Source organism: Scardinius erythrophthalmus, assembly GCF_964197995.2.
Source record: "Scardinius erythrophthalmus genome assembly, chromosome: 21".
NCBI lineage: Eukaryota > Metazoa > Chordata > Actinopteri > Cypriniformes > Leuciscidae > Scardinius > Scardinius erythrophthalmus.
Genome location: NC_138241.1, coordinates 31,107,478 through 31,127,713, shown reverse-complemented (window position 1 = coordinate 31,127,713; position 20,236 = coordinate 31,107,478). Strand labels below are relative to the sequence as shown.

The following is a 20,236-nucleotide window of genomic DNA, read 5'->3' as shown; positions in this document are numbered from 1 at the left end:
AAAATAAAGTGTAACCATGAATTGTAACCCTTTATGTTACAGTATGTGTACTTGTACTTGCCTAAGAAAGTACTGGGTAATATACCCTAAGTTTAAGGGTAAGTTCAGGTTTAGTGCCTAGTTATAACCCAGTTATTGTAATTGCAATAATACGTACATAGAGTGCGGGTTACACTTTATTTTAAGGTGTCATTGTTACAGTGTAATTACATATTTAAGTTCTAAGTAATAATAATTAACTACATGTACTTACTATTGGGTTAGGGTAGGATTATGATTTGGTTGAGGGTTAGTTGCATGTAATTATGCATAATTTACTGTTATTATTATGGTAAGTACATGTAACACATGTAACAAAGACACTAAAATAAAGTGTTACCATAAAGGGCTACCAGTTTCCTTAAAACAAATTATTTGATCAAATATTATTTAGAAGCATGAGACTAAATGTTTTTTCTGAATTTTGTGTAAATATTGCACGAAAAAAACTGTTAACACTGTAATTTTACACTGCTATTGTCCAGGGGCGTAAATAATAAATAGTGTAAATATATAACATTTAAAACACATGACAATAATGATGTGACATTAATGAAAAAAAGACCATCAACAACATTACTGACTATGAATGGAGGATAATTCTTTGAACTGAGCAGCTGAATATGCTCATTCAAAATTTAATTAAGACCACACCTGGCATTAGCGAGAGATTTGATTTAAGATGAAGGAACAATTAGACTGTCATTTAAGACTATGAACTTGAAAGACATTTACAAACGAACAAATTGAATAAAATATGACATACAGTTTCTGCAAATTTGATATTAAAGGAAATTAAACGCAGCGGACAGGCAAATGTTGAATTACTACTTACCACCTGTCAGGGTGTAATAGAGTTTCCACAGCTGTTTATTTGTGGATAATTGAGAAACGCTGCTTGTCCTCATATGAGCGATCGGTCTGAGTCTGAGTCGCGCGCTGACAGGATGCAGCAGCAACAGGACTGTCTTCACGAGACTGAGCGCTGATGCGGAACTGTGGATTCTACTGACATCTAGCGGTGGCAGTGTAGCATTACACACGACACGGGAAACGTTTCATTGTAGCTTTCAGCTATCCTGTCATAAGAGATTAATGTACTCTCGCAATTTTTTATGAATACATCAAAATAATCTCCAGAATTTTCTTTTTTTTTGGAAGATTGTTTTTCATTGCAAATTTTGTCTTTGGATTTCTTTTTTTAATGTTTCTTATTGTGTCAACAGCATGCCTTAAAGGGATAATTCACCCAAAAATGAAAATAGTTCTGTCTGTCATCATTTACTCACCCACACCCATACTCTATCTTCTGCTCAACACAAAAGAAGATAATTTGAAGATTGTTGGTAACCAATCAGTTGATAGACCCCATTGACTTCCATATGGGAAAAAAAATACTATGGAAGTCAATGGGGTCTATCAACTGTTTGGTTAGGCATAGTCCTCAAAATATCTTCTTTTGTAATCAGCAGAAGAAAGAAATTCATACAGGTTTGGGAAATTTTAAGGGTGAGTAAATGATGACAGAATTTTTTTTTTTATTATATATATATATATATTTTTTTTTTGGGTGAACTATCCCTTTAACTCTGTTTTTGTAATTTCTTTAAAACCAGCATTTGTTTCCCAAACAGAACAGAGTTCAGTCGGTGCATTTGCATTATTCCATTTCCTTTATTTCACTGCATGGATAATACAGTTCTGATGTCTTTTTGAAAAAGAAACAAAAAGCTAGATATAGCCTATTTTAAAAAAAGAAAGTCATTATGAAAAAAAGAACTTGAAAAAACTTTAAATAATAATAATGGTGTCTCCAAAAGCATATACTGAATCAGCAATAATAACATTTTACATATTCATTCAATGCATGATTTTAAACAATTTAAAGAAGGGAAATGGAAGGAAAAGATAAACATAACCCTAAAGCCAATCTTTAGTCAAACAGACTGTAACATGTTAGTCAGATTGACACTTTAAATGTAAATGTATACAAGTAGGCGCATAATAACCATGCAAGTGGTTGCAATGCATCTTGCATTTGCACTTCCTGTAAAAGCACTGAATAAATGCCCTCTTATCCATGTTTAATTACACACAACAACAACAGTATCAAAGATATCACACAAACTGTCAGATAATTTGTTCTCGGTATGAAACACACTTGTAAATGATCTAAAGAAAGAAATCTGTGAGCAGCAGGTGAACAAAGACAACAGTGCTCAAATATGGGCAGTGTGTGATGTGGACATCAGAATGATCCAAGAATAAACTGGCATTCAAAACTGCAACTGGCAAGTTTGGTTAATGTTCCTATAAGCTTGACAGCTGTTTTGAAAGTGTACTCCTCAATAAAGGTCAATATAACCCTATAATTTGGGGAAAAAAATGATTATAAAGCTTTTTAAAAATGCTGTCACACATTTGAATTTAGTCAAGATCAGAGAGACACATTTTTTGAAGAGTACACTGTACAAAGTCGGACAACATGAGATCAAAACATTTGTCAACAGGGACATAAAAATACATGATTTACAGTACAAACATTATATTCTTGTTCAAGACATGGAAAAAAGTCACACACACTTCAATGTGCAAAATTATACTGAGAAAAAGAAATGAAGCGTTGTGCACAATAACATGAAAACCACTTCATAACATGGCATGCCCCTAATGCTATTTTAATACAGATTGCATAAGATCTGATTCATTCCTCTTTTGAGCATTATATATTATCTTACGTCAGAACAGAATGATTAGTAGGCCTATTTGCAACCAATATCATATTATAACTAAGGGAAAAACACATAGAAATACATGTTTTTAAACATACTGTTGTGAACACTTAAAAATAAAGGTTAAAATTAGAAGGGCTTTACTGCCTGATGCCATAAACCAGCATGATTGATAGGCTACTTAAAAAAAAAACTTTTTCTTAACGTTTGCGAGTCTCGAGCACAGCACAAAGTCTAACAGAACAGGAAAGTTCGTTTTTGTGAGGCGAGAGACTTTTTATTTCGTAACAAACTACGAAAATAATGTTAGAATAATGACACTGACATAGCCTGACAACATCTCATTCGCGTTCACCCACGTCTTTCAAAATAAAAGTCTCGCATCAGAAAAACATTTAGATTTTTTTTTGTCTTGTTTCTTTGACTACTCCTCGATCCACACAAGTTGAGAAACACTGACATATACGACTCAAGAACCTTATACAGTGAAAATGTGTCCAATAAACCCATTGAAGAACCTTTATTTTTGAGTGTATCATTATGAAATGTTCATTTTTACACATATATATCACACAATGTCTTCAAAATCAAATACAAGTAGACCTCTGTCATTTATAATCCAAGAACAATATTACAAATAGACATATTTTAAAATGAATTGTTATTTCTCACTTAGGCCTAACTGACTTATCCTCTAATAGTGACCACAATGGCCTATTGATAAGAAAATAGGTGTTTTTTAGCCTTAAATAAGTTATATGTTATCTGTATAACATCTTCTTAAACGATTAAAACTTGACAGAATAGAAGATTTAATGAAACTATACAATGGGTTTATATACAACCAATTTTTGACTGAAACAGGTGTCAAAATATAACGTAAGGAATGCTTGCATTTACTTTAAAAATAGCTGCTGGTACATTTGCTACCACATCTAATTTTCCTTTTTTAATCTAGGTCATAATTATTGTTAGGACATTAGTAGCCTATATTTTCCCTTACAAACCCCACCATGGTTGCAGTGATAATGTCATCCCTAGCAGTACTCCATATTCTGTGAATTTGATAACAATAACTTGCATATTCTGGACAACCAAAAATAGTTGAAGATGTTTACTCTAATTATTTGCAGCCATAAAACTTCATATAAACAAATAGTTTATCTGAAGGTCACACATGTTGTGAACCAAACAATAAATTAAACGGCCAATGTGTCACTGCTGGTTAATTATTTCTTGCATTAGCTGCCTCATACATTCTTAAAATTACAGCCGTTCTGTACAAGTACCCAAACAAACTGCGCTCAGTTATTTTCATTTCAAAGAGTTTGCAAAATATACAGATCAAGTCAGCATTGACATTTATGTTTACAGCAGTGAAATGTACAAGCATGTTGCAACACCATCAAATGCCCTTATTGCAACTAGTAAAAAAAAAAAAAAAAAAAATTGTAAATACTGTTTTTGCTAAATACCTTTTAGGAGGTTTATGGTGAAAGTTGGTACACAGCATTTCAGTTACAGTGATAGTCCTTCATGTTCACTTTTTGGTTTTAGCTGTATAAGTGATTTTATTCTCATTTTTAAAGGTTGATCACTATGCTGTACAAGCACAGCCGTTATGTACATACATGTTAAATAAAACGTATAGTGTAAATATGTACTATGAGTGAAGTGTGAGGTTATATTCTACCGACAACTCTCAATAGAAGGCAGTGATAGTTTGAATAAGGAATCATCAAAGATTTTTCTTTCTTGGTTTGTCTGGAAACACAATAACACCACATCTGCATGTTCAATGAGCTGCGCTGAATCCTCTGCTCACAAACATTAATAATTGTACATAACATTGTCATTAAAAAGGAAGAAAATGTGCTAAAATGTTTCTTTCACATAGTGAATAAAGAAAAGAGTGTAAAACTTGGAGAAATGACAGGCTACTTCTGAATTATCGTCTGTAGTTCAGTCAGTTTTAGTCTGTTCATATCTGCCACCCTCTGAGGCCTTCCAGAACTACAGGACGGTTATACAGGAAACTAAATCCTTCAAACAGCCACCGAAGAGCAGCCCAAACTCAAAGATCGTCCAAAACCTCTTCAAGGTTTTGTGTTGCTTATGAAGGAAATCAAACCAGAACCACGTGAATCTCACCGCTGGATTACTTCTTGGCTAGCTGGAACGGATTCTGACCCTTTTAATAAAAGAAACACACATTTGTAATGCACTGACACACTTTACTCCTGACTTGGAGATGGAGAACGCTTCAGACAACATGCATGTAGAATAACCAGTGTTGGGGGTAATGCATTACAAGAAAAGCAGATTACTTTTTCCAAGTAAAGAGTAAAGTAACGTATTACTTGTACATTTAAGATATCGGAGTTACTTTGTTTTCCCATTTATTGACTGGCTTTATTGACCCATGTTGAGAGAAATCAGGAGTAGGCCTAAGTGCATGATGGTTACTGTAGTTTACTAGACTAAATGTAAGCATTTACTCATCTCACAAAAACAGATTTCAGTAGGCCTACTCCTCAAAATTAATAAAAACAGTGAAATGCAAACACAGAATATTAAGCAAACCTGCAATAATTTCATGTTATATTAGACAAAATACTTTATGTATTTAATCTCACTTTATTAATCAGTGTCTTTGCTGCTGATCATCGATGATCCAATCCAATTCAACTGCAAAATTACTTTACATAAACGTTTCGTTTTTGATTTATTGCTGAAGTGAGTGTTGGGCTGCATCCGAAATCACATATTTCCCTATACTATATAGCAGGCGAGAAATGTGTCTGAATTCATAGTACTCATAAATGAGTAGGCAAAAAGTCTCCGGATAACCTACTACTTCCAGTGAGATTCTGAAGTGTGCATACGATGGACACTTTACTATCCCATGAGGCCACGGGAGAGGATTTATGAGTGGAGGTGAAGCGATGTAACTGACGCTGGTAGGTCACATGATAATGACAACATGGTGAATGCAGTACGTCCAGATTACATTCATACTATTTAGAATATACTTTTTTAACGGTCGTGAAGTAAGTTCAAACTCAGACAGTATGCGATTTTGGACACAGCTTTGGAGTTTCTTCTCCTGCATCCTAGTCTTCTGCAAGCTAGAATGGCAGCACAGCTGAAAGGTTTGTTTGAGCTGCGCCCTCTACTGTACAGGAGTGAATGTGCATTTCCTTCAACCTGAGGCTTGTTCATTTCACTTTTGGTGTGAAAGGCCTTCACATTTGCCAAAAAAATATCTTTTTTTTTTTTTGTCATTAAAAACAAACAAGCAATCCCATCCCAGATGATAAAAAGTAACGCAACACATTACTTTCCATAAAAAGTAACTATAACACAATTAGTTAGAAACGCAATATTGTAATGCATTACTTTTAAAAGTAACTTTCCCCAACACTGAGAATAACTGAATAACCTGATGCAGTTTTCACACTTCAGTCAGATGCAAATCACGGTAACAAGCAAACCTGCAGCATGTGAACATCCAGAGCGTGTTAATTTTTCCCAATCACTATGCAAACAAACAGTTAAAAAAAGACATGTTAGGAAACGTTTTGGCTGAACTTTTTTACAGCCATTTATTGTCTTATATTCCTCATGTTGACAGCATAGCTTCTTTTACATTACGGTTGATATGTCTCAAAACTACTTTGGCAGAGTAAAAGCATTAAGGCACATGTTAGTATGAGGTATTACAGACGAATAAAGAGTTTATAGACACTGATGATTACAAACCATGCTTAACTCCATATTAACAGGCAAAATGGAACCCGAACAGCTTGTCAATGTAAGCAGCAGCAGTCCTACACAATTCAATGACTTCAACACTGAATGAACACAAAACAAAACCATTTTAGCTAAGGGCCTTTTTCTATGACCCTGATGTGTCTTGGGAATCAACATATTATAATGTAAATTGCAAGTTTATAATACTAACTTTTATTCTTCATTTGTACTTGATAGTTGAGGTAAAACGGGACATACACTACTGTTATAAATTTTAGGGTCGGTAAGATTTTTTTTTTTACTCAAAAAAAACAACTCTCTTTTGCTCAAAGACGCTGAATTTTTCAAATAAAAAATCAGTAAAAATAGTAATATTGTGAAATATTTTTACACATTTAAAACATCTCTTTTCTGTTGTAATATATTTTTTTAAAATGAATTTATTCCTGTGATGCAAAGCTGACTTTTCAGCATCATTACTCCAGGCTTCAGTGTCACATGATCCTTCAGAAATCATTCTGATTTGCTGCAGAATTCTTTGATGAATAGAAAGTTCAAAGATTTTTTTTTTCATTTGAAATAGACTGTTTTTGCAATAATGAATGTACAAGTTTTTAGTGTCACATCATGCTGAACAGAAGCATTTTTTAAAAATATATACAGTATATATATTACTGACCCCAAGGTTTTGAACAGTAGTGTAGATGTTTATTAGCAAACACAAAGATGTGCTTGACAGTGAGCAGCAATATATGAGATAAAAAAAATGAATTTCTCTCTATTATTAAATTGTCAGAGATAAGAATAGAAATAGAAACAGAAAATAACTGCTGAAAGGGCAAGATTCTGGCATATTTACATAAAGCCCATGGAGGCAAAGCACTGCATGAAGATTACATGTTTTTTCCTTACATGAAGCAGTTGACTAATTCAGTTTTTGCAATAATATATTTGGCAGGTGAATATGGAGTCAAAACAGTTTGAAATGCTCACTAAACAAGTCATGCAGTGCAAATGTTTATAATTTATGCACTGAAACTACTGACTTGATAATTATACTGCATGTAGAATGGACTTTGAAATAAGTCATTTTAATTGTCAGTAAACATATGCAGTTACAGTGTAAGATCATTAGGTTTGGTGTGAACATGTCCATGTTATTCTCAGAGCAAAGGGTTTCCTCTTACACACAAGGCCAATTTGTAACTCCAGCCCCACTAATCAGTGCAGCGTGGTCCGACACAACACATTAAAACACCATGATACAATAAGTTAATAGGCACGTATCAGTTAACATAATGCACAAATATCATGCATATGCTGCCACAGTATATTTCTTCCTTGATCAAAACATTTTGACATAATGCATAGGTACAGTATAAAGTCCATTACATAAAAAAAAACATTACCAGTAATAAAAATAAACATCTGTACAAAAGTCCTGCCAATATTTTTATGGTTTGCTGTATTTTCCATCCTTATAACAGATCAATGGCAAAAAAAAAGTACAAAAATAAATATTCTATTTACAATCACACATGGCATTCAGGAATTAACATCACTGCAAGACAAGAGGCAAAAGACCACATGTTATTTTCAAAGCACACATCTTTCAAGCAAATGGAGGCATAGATTGTTTCCTATCGGATGTTGTATAGAAAGAAAAGAGTGTAATCGCTAATAAAGCTCAAATCAGATTCGAAACAACTGGTCGTAAAGTACTATATTGCAGCAGATTGAAAATGATAAAACAATTTGTATTAAATTATGATTATATATTACAAACGGATTGTAGATGACAGTTAATATAGTATCTATACCTCCATATCATGAATTCATTGCACAAGTTATATCATAGTAAGGATGGTATGAACGCAATTATTTCAAAAGCAAAATGTAAATATGATCAGTCAAGAGAACTCACTTTATTCCAACACCCTGGTACTGGCAGACCATCATCGCCCTAAAACAAAGAGGAGAGGTGAAGAATAGTAAACATCATTTCATTTTCTTGAGATATGAAACAGAATCCGTGCACATACAGTATACATAACCATTTCAGTAGCACTTTTGAAACATACATTTCCCCTCATCAATCAATCAATCAATCAATCAATCAATCAATCAATCAATCAATCAATCAATCAATCAATCAATCAATCAATCAATCAATCAATCAATCACACAAGCATAAACACTTACAAAACAGCACTCAAAACTATAACCATAAGAATAATCTATATATGCAAATATGATGTACCTGGATGTTTCAAACCAAAGGGTTTACATTCTTAACAACTCAATCGGGTAAATAAACAAGAAAATAATGAGCAGTCAAGATACCTGCTTTTTGCAATAAGGCATTTCTATTGAACACTTTCTTTCATGCAGATATTTGTGGTGATCCAGGGTGCTCCATTTTACCGGATGAAAACAGACGTGGTGAAGTGTTATTTCGTTAATATGCAGGTTAGTGTAAGAATATTGGATACACAGATAAGTAAAAAATAAAATTGAATGCATGCATTCATATAAAAAAAAATATATTTATATATATATAAAAAAAAATGAAGAAGTAGCAACCATTTTATTTTACAAGTAGTCTCAATATGTATATTTTACAAATCAAGTTAAGCAAGTGTTAAATTCACACAAAAACGTATTGGTGAAAACAAACGGTTAGATTTTTAATATTTTAATAATATAATAAATGTAGTTTTTCTGAAACAGATTTAAAAAATGGTTAGTAATTAAAGGGGTCATGAACTGTTTTTTTTTTTTTTTTTTTTTTATAAAATTGTATGTTCTTTGAGGTTCACTTATAATATTAGCAAGATTTTCACATAAAAAACATCCTAATTTAGAAGTAATAAGCTATTTTCCATCCTGTTTTTACCTTCTCTTTGAAACACTCAGTTTTGATGGGCATGCCGCATTCAAGACTTTGAAGTAGATGCCCACTGCTATGATTGAGGAGATGTTTCGCATATTAAAGTGCCCCTATTATGGATTTTTGAAAATGACCTTTCATGTAGTGTGTAATATAGCTCTAAGTGAATGAAAACATCCTGCAAAGTTTTACATTTGAAAGTGCACTGTATATAAAGTTATTGTCTTTCAAAAGTAAGAGTCGACTCTGAGTCAATGAAATGAATCGTTTTTCAAACGAGTCTTGACGTTGTGACGTCCAGACGAAACATTAGTATATTGCCCGTCCACTTATTGCGTGTGCAGACACCAGGGAAAACTTGAACCTCAAACCAGCAGCTGATTCCTGTGGATACTGGACAGCATCATGTCCAGAAGACGCTGTGCTCTACAATGTGAAGGTAAAGCCAGGGTTTTTCACTGCCCAAGGACGAGCATGTGAAGAACCAATGGTTAAAATTCATCTTTACCACGATATCATAGCAGTATAATCCTGAACTTTTGCTGTGTTCCCTTTATTTTACTGAAGACTGCTTCTCAAATCTCAGAGTTCAATGCAGGATTTGCAAACCGCTTGCTCTTGAAAGATGGTGTTCAAAATACTTAGTTTTGAGTTTTATATTGTGTTGGTCTCCTGCTAACTGGCTAACACACGTTATCACTGTCTTACTGAAATACTTCTGCTAATCAGTTGTGGGCCACTATTACCTAAAACTGTGTCTATTAATGCAGATTGTCTGTCGTTCTCACTACTTTGAGGAAAGATTAAGCATGGAGCAAGATTTGTTTTACCAACGTTTATGTTACATCAGTCATTCACGCTAGAGCTCGGCTAATATATGCACTGTTATTGATACAGTTTACACATGTTCACTGCAATAAATTAGAAAAATACTCGGTAAATAAATAAGTACAAGTAAAATAATCGGTTTGTTGATGGACATGCACTTGTTAATTCTGCTGGTGAGGAATTACAGTTGCAACATCTCATAATGTACCTCAAACTGAGTAGTGTATCACTGAGAAATGTCCTGCTAGAGTCGTCCTTGCGTTGGAGGTTCGGGTTTAATATCTAGTTCTTTCAATGTTTCATCATCGGACTCGCGCTCGCACTGATATGGTAAAATCGACGCCATTGTTCGTTACTGTGTCTAGTTTATGGTGTAGGAAGCCTCAGGACAAGCAGAGCTGACGTTGTTATGGCAATGGCTGTTTTTGTTTTCGACACGCGGTAGACCAATCACAACAGACTGAGCTGTCTGGCCAATCAGAGCAGAGTAGCTCGTGGAAAGGAGGGATTTAGAGAGATTGATTCATGTGATGAATCGTTTGAGAATCATTGAAAATGTTCATGTGCAAATGTATATACAGTTTTTTTTACCTTTGATGCATGTAAACCTGTTGTAGGACACTCCAAAACAACATTAGGAAACTTTAAAATAGCATAATAGGGGCACTTTAAAATCATTTTCAACGTCTCTGCCGTTACATATGTGGATCTGTTTTAAAAACATCCGATGTTGAATATCGGACACCAACCAGTGAAATTCATCCATATGTTTGAGCCCTCGAATCAGAAGACAATGAACCTACACCTCAAATATGAAGGATACTCCAGTCTGTGAAAGCGTGGTATGGTAATTAATCATCTTTATATTTATTCCTAATGTATTTGTGAGATAGTATTGTTGTAGTTACATTATATTAGTGTTGAAACAAAGACGCAACAGAAAAGTGTTTATCTAATTGAAACATTTGCCAACTGTGAAATATGTATGCATATATTACATATACTGTACTTCATAAGTCTTTGTTGTGGCAAATACAGTTTAAGTACTTGGAGTTACCACAGCTATAGTTGACAAAGGATAACTGTTTCGCGTAAACGGATTATGAATGAATGTCGCGATGTCGTTCTTATATTCATCGTTCATAATTTTCAGTAAAGTGAGTACATATGATCTGATCTGTAACAGTCAAAGCAATGGTGACACATGGTAAAAAGATTGTTACTCACACTTGAGTGTTGTGACATTTCTGTCGGAACTAATATAGTCGTCACTGCACCATCTTTTATTCTCAGTCTCTCGTTTAAAAACTAATCCGCAGTAAAATGAAGCGAACATGAACCGACGCGATCCGGAACACTGTTAATAAAGTTAATCAACGCTTTCTTAATGTTAGGATCACAAGGAAGGCAATGCAAACACTTTGTTTTCCACAACTTGGCACTGCAAAACATCTTGTAATCCTCTATCGTTTTGTTGTCCGAGTAAGTCTGTGTTTGCGTCTCTCTCGCATTTAGACTGCTGTATGACATGTGCGAATCGGTAGGCGGAGCCAAAGAGGCAATGATGTAGAAGTAGAAGTAGTCTGGAGACATATTTTGAAACGAGTCGTTTTAGGAGCCTGTTTTCAATAAAAGCTGTTTTTGAACTAACAAGGAAGTTTACGGGATATTTTTATAGTACAATGACTAGTCATAAGATCACGACCCCTTGAAAGTTTGTAGATTTAACAGAGTTAAAAGATATTAATGCTGAGATGCCATGCAAGCTTTTTTTCTGTTCTATTCTTCATTTGTTCTTCATTCCGGATAGGCTATGCTGCAGCATTCGCTTCAGGACAGCAGGAAGCATGCAGAATAAGGAAAGGGATAGACAGCAGCATACCACAGCGCACGGGGCATCTAGCCCGTCCAGGCCTGGCAGCCCCGGTTCACCTTTCTCCCCTTTAAAGCCTCGGAAACCCTGTTTATGAAATCAGTCAAATAAACATCCTGTCGTCCATCCACACCCCCACAATGGCCGCTGTGTTCCAGCGTCTGATTGGTCCAGAGCACACTGGACCTGAGACTGACAGGAATTTGTTCACCATGTCCACAGGGATGTAAACTCCACATAGTTCAACTATGATTTATTGAATAGTGGCTCCATCCCACTGTGTTCATCAGAACCAAATTCATGTCAGCCCTAATCCTGAAAAGCAAAAATCCCATTAAGAGTTCTGGTGCCTAGTCATTTTTAATTCAAATCCCTATCTACAATATTTCTTATGTAATGTATGAGAAATATATGAGCACAAGGTCTCTTTATATGTATATACATTGTAATTCTAAGACTTGGACCAGAACTCTTCTGGGCAGTTGTTAGTGTTTATTACACAAAGACATAAGGAGACGTGGCTTTCGTAAAGTCTCCTTTTGCCTTAGTGCTGCACGTTGAACGAAAGACATACCAACGGACACGGGGCATCTAATCCTGGGGCTCCTTGGTCTCCCTTATCCCCTTTGGCCCCCCTGTTGCCTTTCTTGCCCCTCTCCCCCTGCAAACAACAGTGCATTCGAAAAAGTCAGACCTCCTAGTCTACTAGCAGTACTTGTAAGAAAAGCACCATCACTAAGAATAACTACAAGACACTCTAAAAGTAGATGTGCTTTTGAACTACAATGAGTATTGGGATAATTTAAGGAGGGTAAGTGGAGGGTTTAAGGAGGTCAGCCAGTGTGGTTAGTGTGGGATTTAAAAATATTAAAAATATTTTTTTGAAGTATTACTAACTTTGTGTAAAAAAATACTGAATGCATATTTACTAAATATTTAAAAATGATTAAATAAGGTTAAATAATTTGACTGACTTATGAAAAGGTTTTAAGCAACAATTACATATACACTCCCATTCAAAAGTTTGGGGTCAGTAAGATGTTTTAATGTTTTTAAAAGAAGTCTTGTACGCTCAATCAAGGCGCATTCATTTGATCAAAAATACAGTACAAATAGTAATACTGTGAAATATTATTATTATTAGAATTTAAAATAACAGTTTTCTATTTTATTAATATACTGAATTTTGAAATGCAATTCAATGCTGTGATGCAAACCTGAATTTTCAGCATCATTACTTATTAGTCTTCAGTGTCACATGATCCTTCAGAAATCATTCTAATATGAAACATTTATTATCAACTGTTGAAAGCAGTTGTGTTGCTTAATATTTTTGTGGAAACCATGAAAAAGAACAGCATTTAAAAAATGAAAGAGAATGAACTCTTTTGTAACATTATACAGTAAATGTTTCTTCACTGGTGCGTTTGATCAATTTAATGTGTCCTTGCTGAATAAAGGTAATGGGTTATGATGATGACTGAACATCATTTTTGATCCCTACATCTAAACCTTTGAAGGTAATATATTTTTATTCCTTATTCTTGGCAGCAAATGTTGGCTCTAATAAGCAGACAAACTATGATTGATTCCATATAGAACAATGAAATTAAATTACAAAGGCTAATGTACAAAAGCTGACGAGGCACTAAAACTGTTTAATCAACATCCCTATTCTATACTAATTAAGACCAGCTTTGCTTTTTAGAGTGTTTCATGATTTATCTTCAAGGCTGCACGCAAAGTTTAAGGGTTCTTTGGAGGAAACTATTACATCTAAGCTATATAAATGAGATCTTTCTATGCTTTAATACAGAGTTCTAACATTCCGAACAGCCCTCATCATGATAGTTATTCTAACACTTAATGGAGGAAGGAAAAATTACATTGTGAATCAACATGGAGCTCATTTTCTAATCCTGTTTGACAAATACCGATTCCTTAAGACTGGTTCTGAACTTTTGGCTCACATCAGGAGTCCTAAATACTCTCATCAGGATGTCAGAATGAGCTCTACACCGACATAATGCCATTTCCCACATTGCTTGGTTATGTGCCTTTTCAAAATAGATCCAGATGTGGCTTTCGTGGAACAATAAGAACTCTGTGCATTAGCATAATTGGGAGAAAATCAATGCAGGTTGGTAGGGAGGTAAGTCAAGGATATGAACAAAAGTATAGGAGGTGAGGAAGAGGAGGAGTATTAACCCAGGCTACGACATTAGGATGCAGGAGGAGCAGGAGGAGGCCAGGGAGTGAGAGGGGGACAGAGAGGACGACCCGGCCCGACTCGGCAAAAAGAGCCACGGACACAGGCTAGGGTGCGGGGGGAGGAAAAGGGGATAGGAAGACCTGTGGAAAAAAGAGAGGAAGACAAGGAAAGGACAAGAGTAAAAACAGCACCGTGTCCAAGGGTCCTCCACAGCACCTTCCCACTGAGCTGAGCAGCAGCATGCTGACAGATTTATCAAAACCAGTGGAGGATGTTGGGAGGAGCACTGACATGTCCTGACTTTCAAGGTGGGAGACATTCAGTCATTAACTGAGGAAATTAGTGTTAATAGGAGACAGGCATACAGTCTAGGAGGATGAAAGCACAGGAGAAGCACGGAAAAGCATTGGTCAATTCACATGTACTACTTTTTATAATAATAACTCTCAGAAACTTTCAAATTTAGCAGTTTATATCATAGGTCAGTTTTTGCATTAATCATGCACAAATATGTTTTAAATATACTGCAAATAAATTATTAAAATATAGAAATTGCAAATATATTTGTATAAAGGACTGACAAATAAACAGTTCTGGAGTAAGATTATATGTTTAAACAATTCTGTCATGAATAATTGACATATACAGTGGCATCCAAAAGACTGTTTAGCATTTTTGTATATTTAATACATTTTATAAAATAGAAATTAAATGATTAACATATCATTTTGACTTACAATTGAATAAATATTTATGTGTGTGCGCGTGCGTATACAATCTTATGCTCCATTCAGATTGATTTGAGAAAGATTCACAGAGCATCTTGTGATTCAAAGGGAGCAAGGACAACTGATGGATAATGACTGAAAAATAGTGCAGAAACGTACATTTTTCCTCATTATTTGTCATAACGTTTTTGTGTTTTAAATTTGTCAACATCCTAAGACGTTTATTTCCAGGTTTGTTCATTTTTAGACTTTTAGACCCCACTGTATATAATATACACATATTTTCTAGCAGTGAGCAGTAGCCATTCTAATTTCTTACACCCAGCATGCTTCTGCTTGTGTCTTTGAAAAAACCTCCATAACAAATACAATCGATAAAGCCGAGCTCTATGGAGGCTTGTTTCTGCCACAGAATAAAAAATAAAAAAGGTAATTGTGACTTTTTATCTCACAATTCTGACTTTTGTGACACACAATTGCGAGTTATAAAGTCACAATTGTGAGATACAAACTCGCAATTCTGCTTATAAAAGTCCGAATTTCGAGATATAAACTCTGAGAATTCCGAATTGCGAAAACAACTCGGACTCAGACGAAATTATGCGTTATAAAGTCAGAATTGTGATTCAGACTTGCGATTCTAACTTTATAACGCACAATTGCGTCTGAGTCCGAGCCCGGCTAAATACTGCATAATAACTGATAATGAAAAATTAAATAGTCACCGTTATTTAATAATGAACAGTAGCTAATGCTTCAAAGTTGGGCAGATTCATGCTGGTTTAGAAATATCGTCCATCCCTTTATTTTAAGAAAGTGGACTCATGTTATTGTCCTTCAAAGTCACAATAACATATTCTGCAAACAAACGAAGAAAGCATTTACAATCTTACCCGATTTCCTTTTAATCCCGGTGGTCCTACTAAACCCTGAATGAAAGGGGGAGAGACATTAATGATGGTCTATTTTTCATTTGAATGCACTTACTGTATATGTGGTTTGGAAACGTTACAATATTTAAAATGTTAAATTGTGCTCTGGTACAGCACTTACTGGGATGCCTTGAGGCCCAATTGGTCCTGCTACTCCCATATCGCCCTTTTCCCCCTGTACAGTAAAAAAATGCATAGACATTATATTGAACTGTATTACACTGGACTTTATACCTTATACAATCAGTGAATGTTTTTGATAGGTTGACAAGGGGATGTTGAATTAGCAGAGCAAACTGTTGCATTACTATCTTGCGTGTGCGTTAAGCATGTAATAATTCAACAACTGATCATGAGTTATTCATCACCTAAGTAATAATGCAATTAATTGTGATGTACATTCAAAAATATTTCATTTGGTCAATTGTCATGAGAATGGGAGGACTAACCATTTCTCCTTTTGGTCCTGCAGGCCCAGACACTCCCGCTGGTCCTATCAGACCCTTTGAACAAAGAAAGTGACATGCGTGAGCTTCAACAGAGGGGATGGTGTTCGGTGACGAGGTCAGAAAGGGAGAGAAACTAGTCAGTGTTGAGCACCAATAGATCAACAAACTTTTCAGAGTTGAATAAAAGCTATTTTAAACTCTTTATGTATGTTTGAAAACAGTCATCTGAGGTCCAAACTCGAAAAAACTCCAAAGTTTGTTGATCTAAAGGGAAATAAACAGACACACAAGTAAATATAACAGCGAATCCATCTTCCATTTTCCTCTCATGACTTGGAGAGGATTCAAGAGAAGGGCTGTTAGACATCTTGCTTTTTCGGGAGACTTGCTTCTCAGCCATTTGTACAGTCGTATGCCATACTGTAATCATTGTTCATGCAGCCGCATCCCATCATGCTCTCTCCTGGTATGACATTACAAGGTCAAAGCTTGTCTTGGAATGAAATAAAGCTCTGAAGCTTGAAGGGAATTAAGCCTTCGAAAGGTCAACAGAGGTCAGGCATGTTCGAGTATATATATATATAAAGGTAAAGAGGGCTGTGACGGCATGAAATGCAAAGGGATTATTCACTGGTAGAGCACTAAGTACGTACTTTTCAAAGGAAGAGAAAGTGCGTTTCAGAGTGAGAGAGCGAGCGAGATGTTTATAAGTGTTTGGTCATGCTCCCCTTCACTCACTCGCGTGTTGACAGGTTGAGAAATAAACTGAGCGCGGTACCTCTGGAAACAGCAAGAGGCAACAGCCAAACAGGCTTAGGGACAAAGTCAAATCAAAGTCATACTCATGCCGATGCAACCTCAATAGAGATCTAAACAAGGCCTTGACCATTAGACAACACAGAAAAGACACAAACGCAGAAGACAAGCAAGCAACAGCTCAAGCAGAGGCTGACAGACAGAAAGAGTGAAGCAGGCAGTCTGCGGAGGGGGAAAAGAGAGAGGGAAGGATGGAAATAGAGGGGTGGATGATGGGAACGGGTCTTGCGCCACTCACCACTGGACCAGGCCTGCCGTCTAAACCATGAGCCCCCTGGACAGTGTGTAAAGAGTTACAGAGCGAGAGGAGAGATGGAGGTGGTGGAGAGGAGAAGTGTGGGGGGAGGAGAGGGTGGGTGAGTGAAGCAGTGACTTGTGTGCCACATAAAAACAACACTAGTTTTGATGGAGGGGTGACATGTTGAAGATGACATGTAAGAGACAGGCAGTAACTCCTTTCAATGTGACTTTAGCTTCTTATAGAGTGACTGCTAGTGAACGTGACTTAAACCGGTCCTTAATACAGCATGCTGTTTTCAATCATTCCTTTCAGCTCTATGAAAGGTGATAAAATAACAACAGGTGGGTTTTAAATTCCAGAAGAGATGCTAAAACTAAAAATAATACTTGTAAATAGTTGTTCGATTCCAAAACCTAGTGAGCTGCACTGCCGTCTACTACCTTCTAAGGTGGCATGTTAAAGTGAAGCGCAACCTCATAAGTGACTGAATTGGAACACTATACATAGGCGGCAACACAAATAGCGCTCCAATCTCTGCATAGGAGAGTTGACTTGAAGCTAAAGGCTTGTTCACACCGAGAACGATAACTATAAAGATATCTATAACGATAGCAGACGATGGTATAGTTCTGGTTATTCTAAGCGGCGCGCTGCAGGTTTGTCGTCTGCCGCTTTAAAGCAGAGCTCTAGCTCTTTAAAGCAGGATGGATTCTGATTGGCTGTCAATGTTCATCAGTTGGAAAAATATTGTTCTGAAATAGATTTCAACGATATATTTTCTCTGGCCGTTAAAGTTGTTGTATGGACTCTGCTATTCCTTTATATTTAGCATGATATAGTAGGGCTGTAGTACTCGAGTCCGGACTCGAGACCGCTTTTCTATGGTCTCGGACTTGTCTTGGACTCGGACTTGTCTCGGTCTCGGCCACTGGTCTTGCCAAATATGGCTTTTGGTCTCGACCGAGTCCAGGTGTCTTTATTATATTCCCAGTAATCACACATACGTCGCCGCGATATTAAAACAAAATATTATTGGAGGGAAAGTGAAACACTAGCATGTCGGCTCTTTTTCGTGAGCCGTCTCGTTTCACTCAGCTCACTGAAAAGAGCCGGCTCTTTTGACTCACAAACGGATCTTTAAAAAATAAATGTTTAAATAAACTCGCTGAAAGTCCACCGCTAGTGCAACGTGAATATTCCCATTTTTAATTGTCCATAACACCCCGAAAACTAGCCTGCTTGCCTAATATCTAATTAATGGGCAAATACCTTTCTTTCTTTGCCTATTCCACGAGTGGTAGGCTAGGCTCCAATAACTGGCTGTTTTAAAATATAGCTAATATCGAAACAAAATAACCCAGCTCATAATTTTTTCATTTGATTGCTTCAGCCGCCACCCACCCGAATTTAATTAAAATATTATTTTTCGTCACATCATCCGCCCAATCCGCGGTTTATCCGCATCTCTTGTGTGTGTGTGTGTGTGTGAGTTGGCTCGGCCCTCCCTCATGCAGTTTAATTGGTTGACATCGCGTGTATGATTGACAGGAACAGAATGTAAGGCTGATCAGACAGTCGAAACGAATGTGTGTGCTCCTTTAGGCCTATATAATTATTATTTTTTCGTTGTTCTTTGAATTAGTCAATTATTTTAAATAAAATTAAAATGATTAATTATTTCATTATTACATAATAATTTAATTTCTATAGGCTAGCCTATATTTTAGTCTATACTTTTTTTAGTCTATACCAAGGTGGTCTTGACTACAGCCCTATGATATAGATTTAGAACTATATCTTTAATTATATTGATGATGATAGCATTTTGCTACGCTAACAAAAAATCTAAGGTTATTGGTGCAGCCAAGTGTTTGTGGCAGGAGTGTACCTATGATGCCTTAAAATTATGCCTACTGTAGGTAGGCAGCTCACTAGGTTATGGAACAGAGGAGCACACTGGGTTATATTAGCCCTTCCACAACGCAAAAAGCTTTGGTTCATTGTTTTTTCATAATCTTAAGATGAATTTTTATTTGTTTTCCAGTAAAAATCTGTAAACAATTTTCATTTTACATAAAATTAAGCCAAATTTCATCTAATTTCTAATTTTCTTAAAACATTGGTAACATGTTTTTGTCTTTTCTTAAGAATCAACATTGTGAGGTTTATGCTTAGATACAATTAGGTAAATTCGTTTATTAAATTTTTTACTGAGGAAAAAGAAGAAAAAAATACTCATTAAAACAGCAGTTGTTTTGCAGTGCATTCTAAAGATTTTCTAGACATTTTCAACACTTTCTCTTATTTGTTTAAAAGGAGTTACTGTGCCATTGATGATGTGACTAGAACAAGTTTATCAATGACTTTGACACCACAGATATACACCAGAAGTCAGGAAAAGACCCCTGAAATTCACAGTAACATAACCTATGGCATGCTATTTAACGAACAGAGAGGAAACATTTTATAAACAACCACAGAGTATTTTGAATGTCAGTCAGTTACAGTAATATGAAACCATCAGGAACTCGTTGGTAATCTATTAAAATGTGTATAAAACAATGTGACAAGATGATTACATGATGGCACTTGTATATATGATTGCCAAATGTTGAGATCCACTGATTCATGCAATGTGACACTTAGCCATGAACCATGACATCTAGTTACAGAGACACATGAAATAGCAGCACAATGATATTTGCAAACCTTACACAAAACATGCGTTTCCATTAATGCTGCA

At 35.7% G+C, this 20,236-nt stretch overlaps 1 protein-coding gene across 25 annotated transcripts in view; it reads right to left on the bottom strand.

The window, feature by feature from the left end:
• Nucleotides 1-1,717: 1,717 nt before the first annotated feature.
• The window catches only part of col13a1 (collagen, type XIII, alpha 1), a gene marked incomplete at its 5' end in the record, with an annotated part of 104,693 nt that continues 86,174 nt past the window's right edge, over nt 1,718-20,236 (bottom strand). For 12 of the 25 annotated variants that reach the window (XM_081351128.1, XM_081351132.1, XM_081351131.1 and 9 more), the window contains 5 exons: nt 8,506-12,202; nt 15,949-15,984; nt 16,109-16,162; nt 16,437-16,490; nt 17,491-17,526. In XM_081351128.1, coding sequence (XP_081207254.1) covers nt 12,029-12,202; nt 15,949-15,984; nt 16,109-16,162; nt 16,437-16,490; nt 17,491-17,526 — 354 coding nt within the window. In that variant the 3' untranslated portion in view covers nt 8,506-12,028. The other 13 variants (XM_081351137.1, XM_081351138.1, XM_081351140.1 and 10 more) reach the window with 9 other exon arrangements.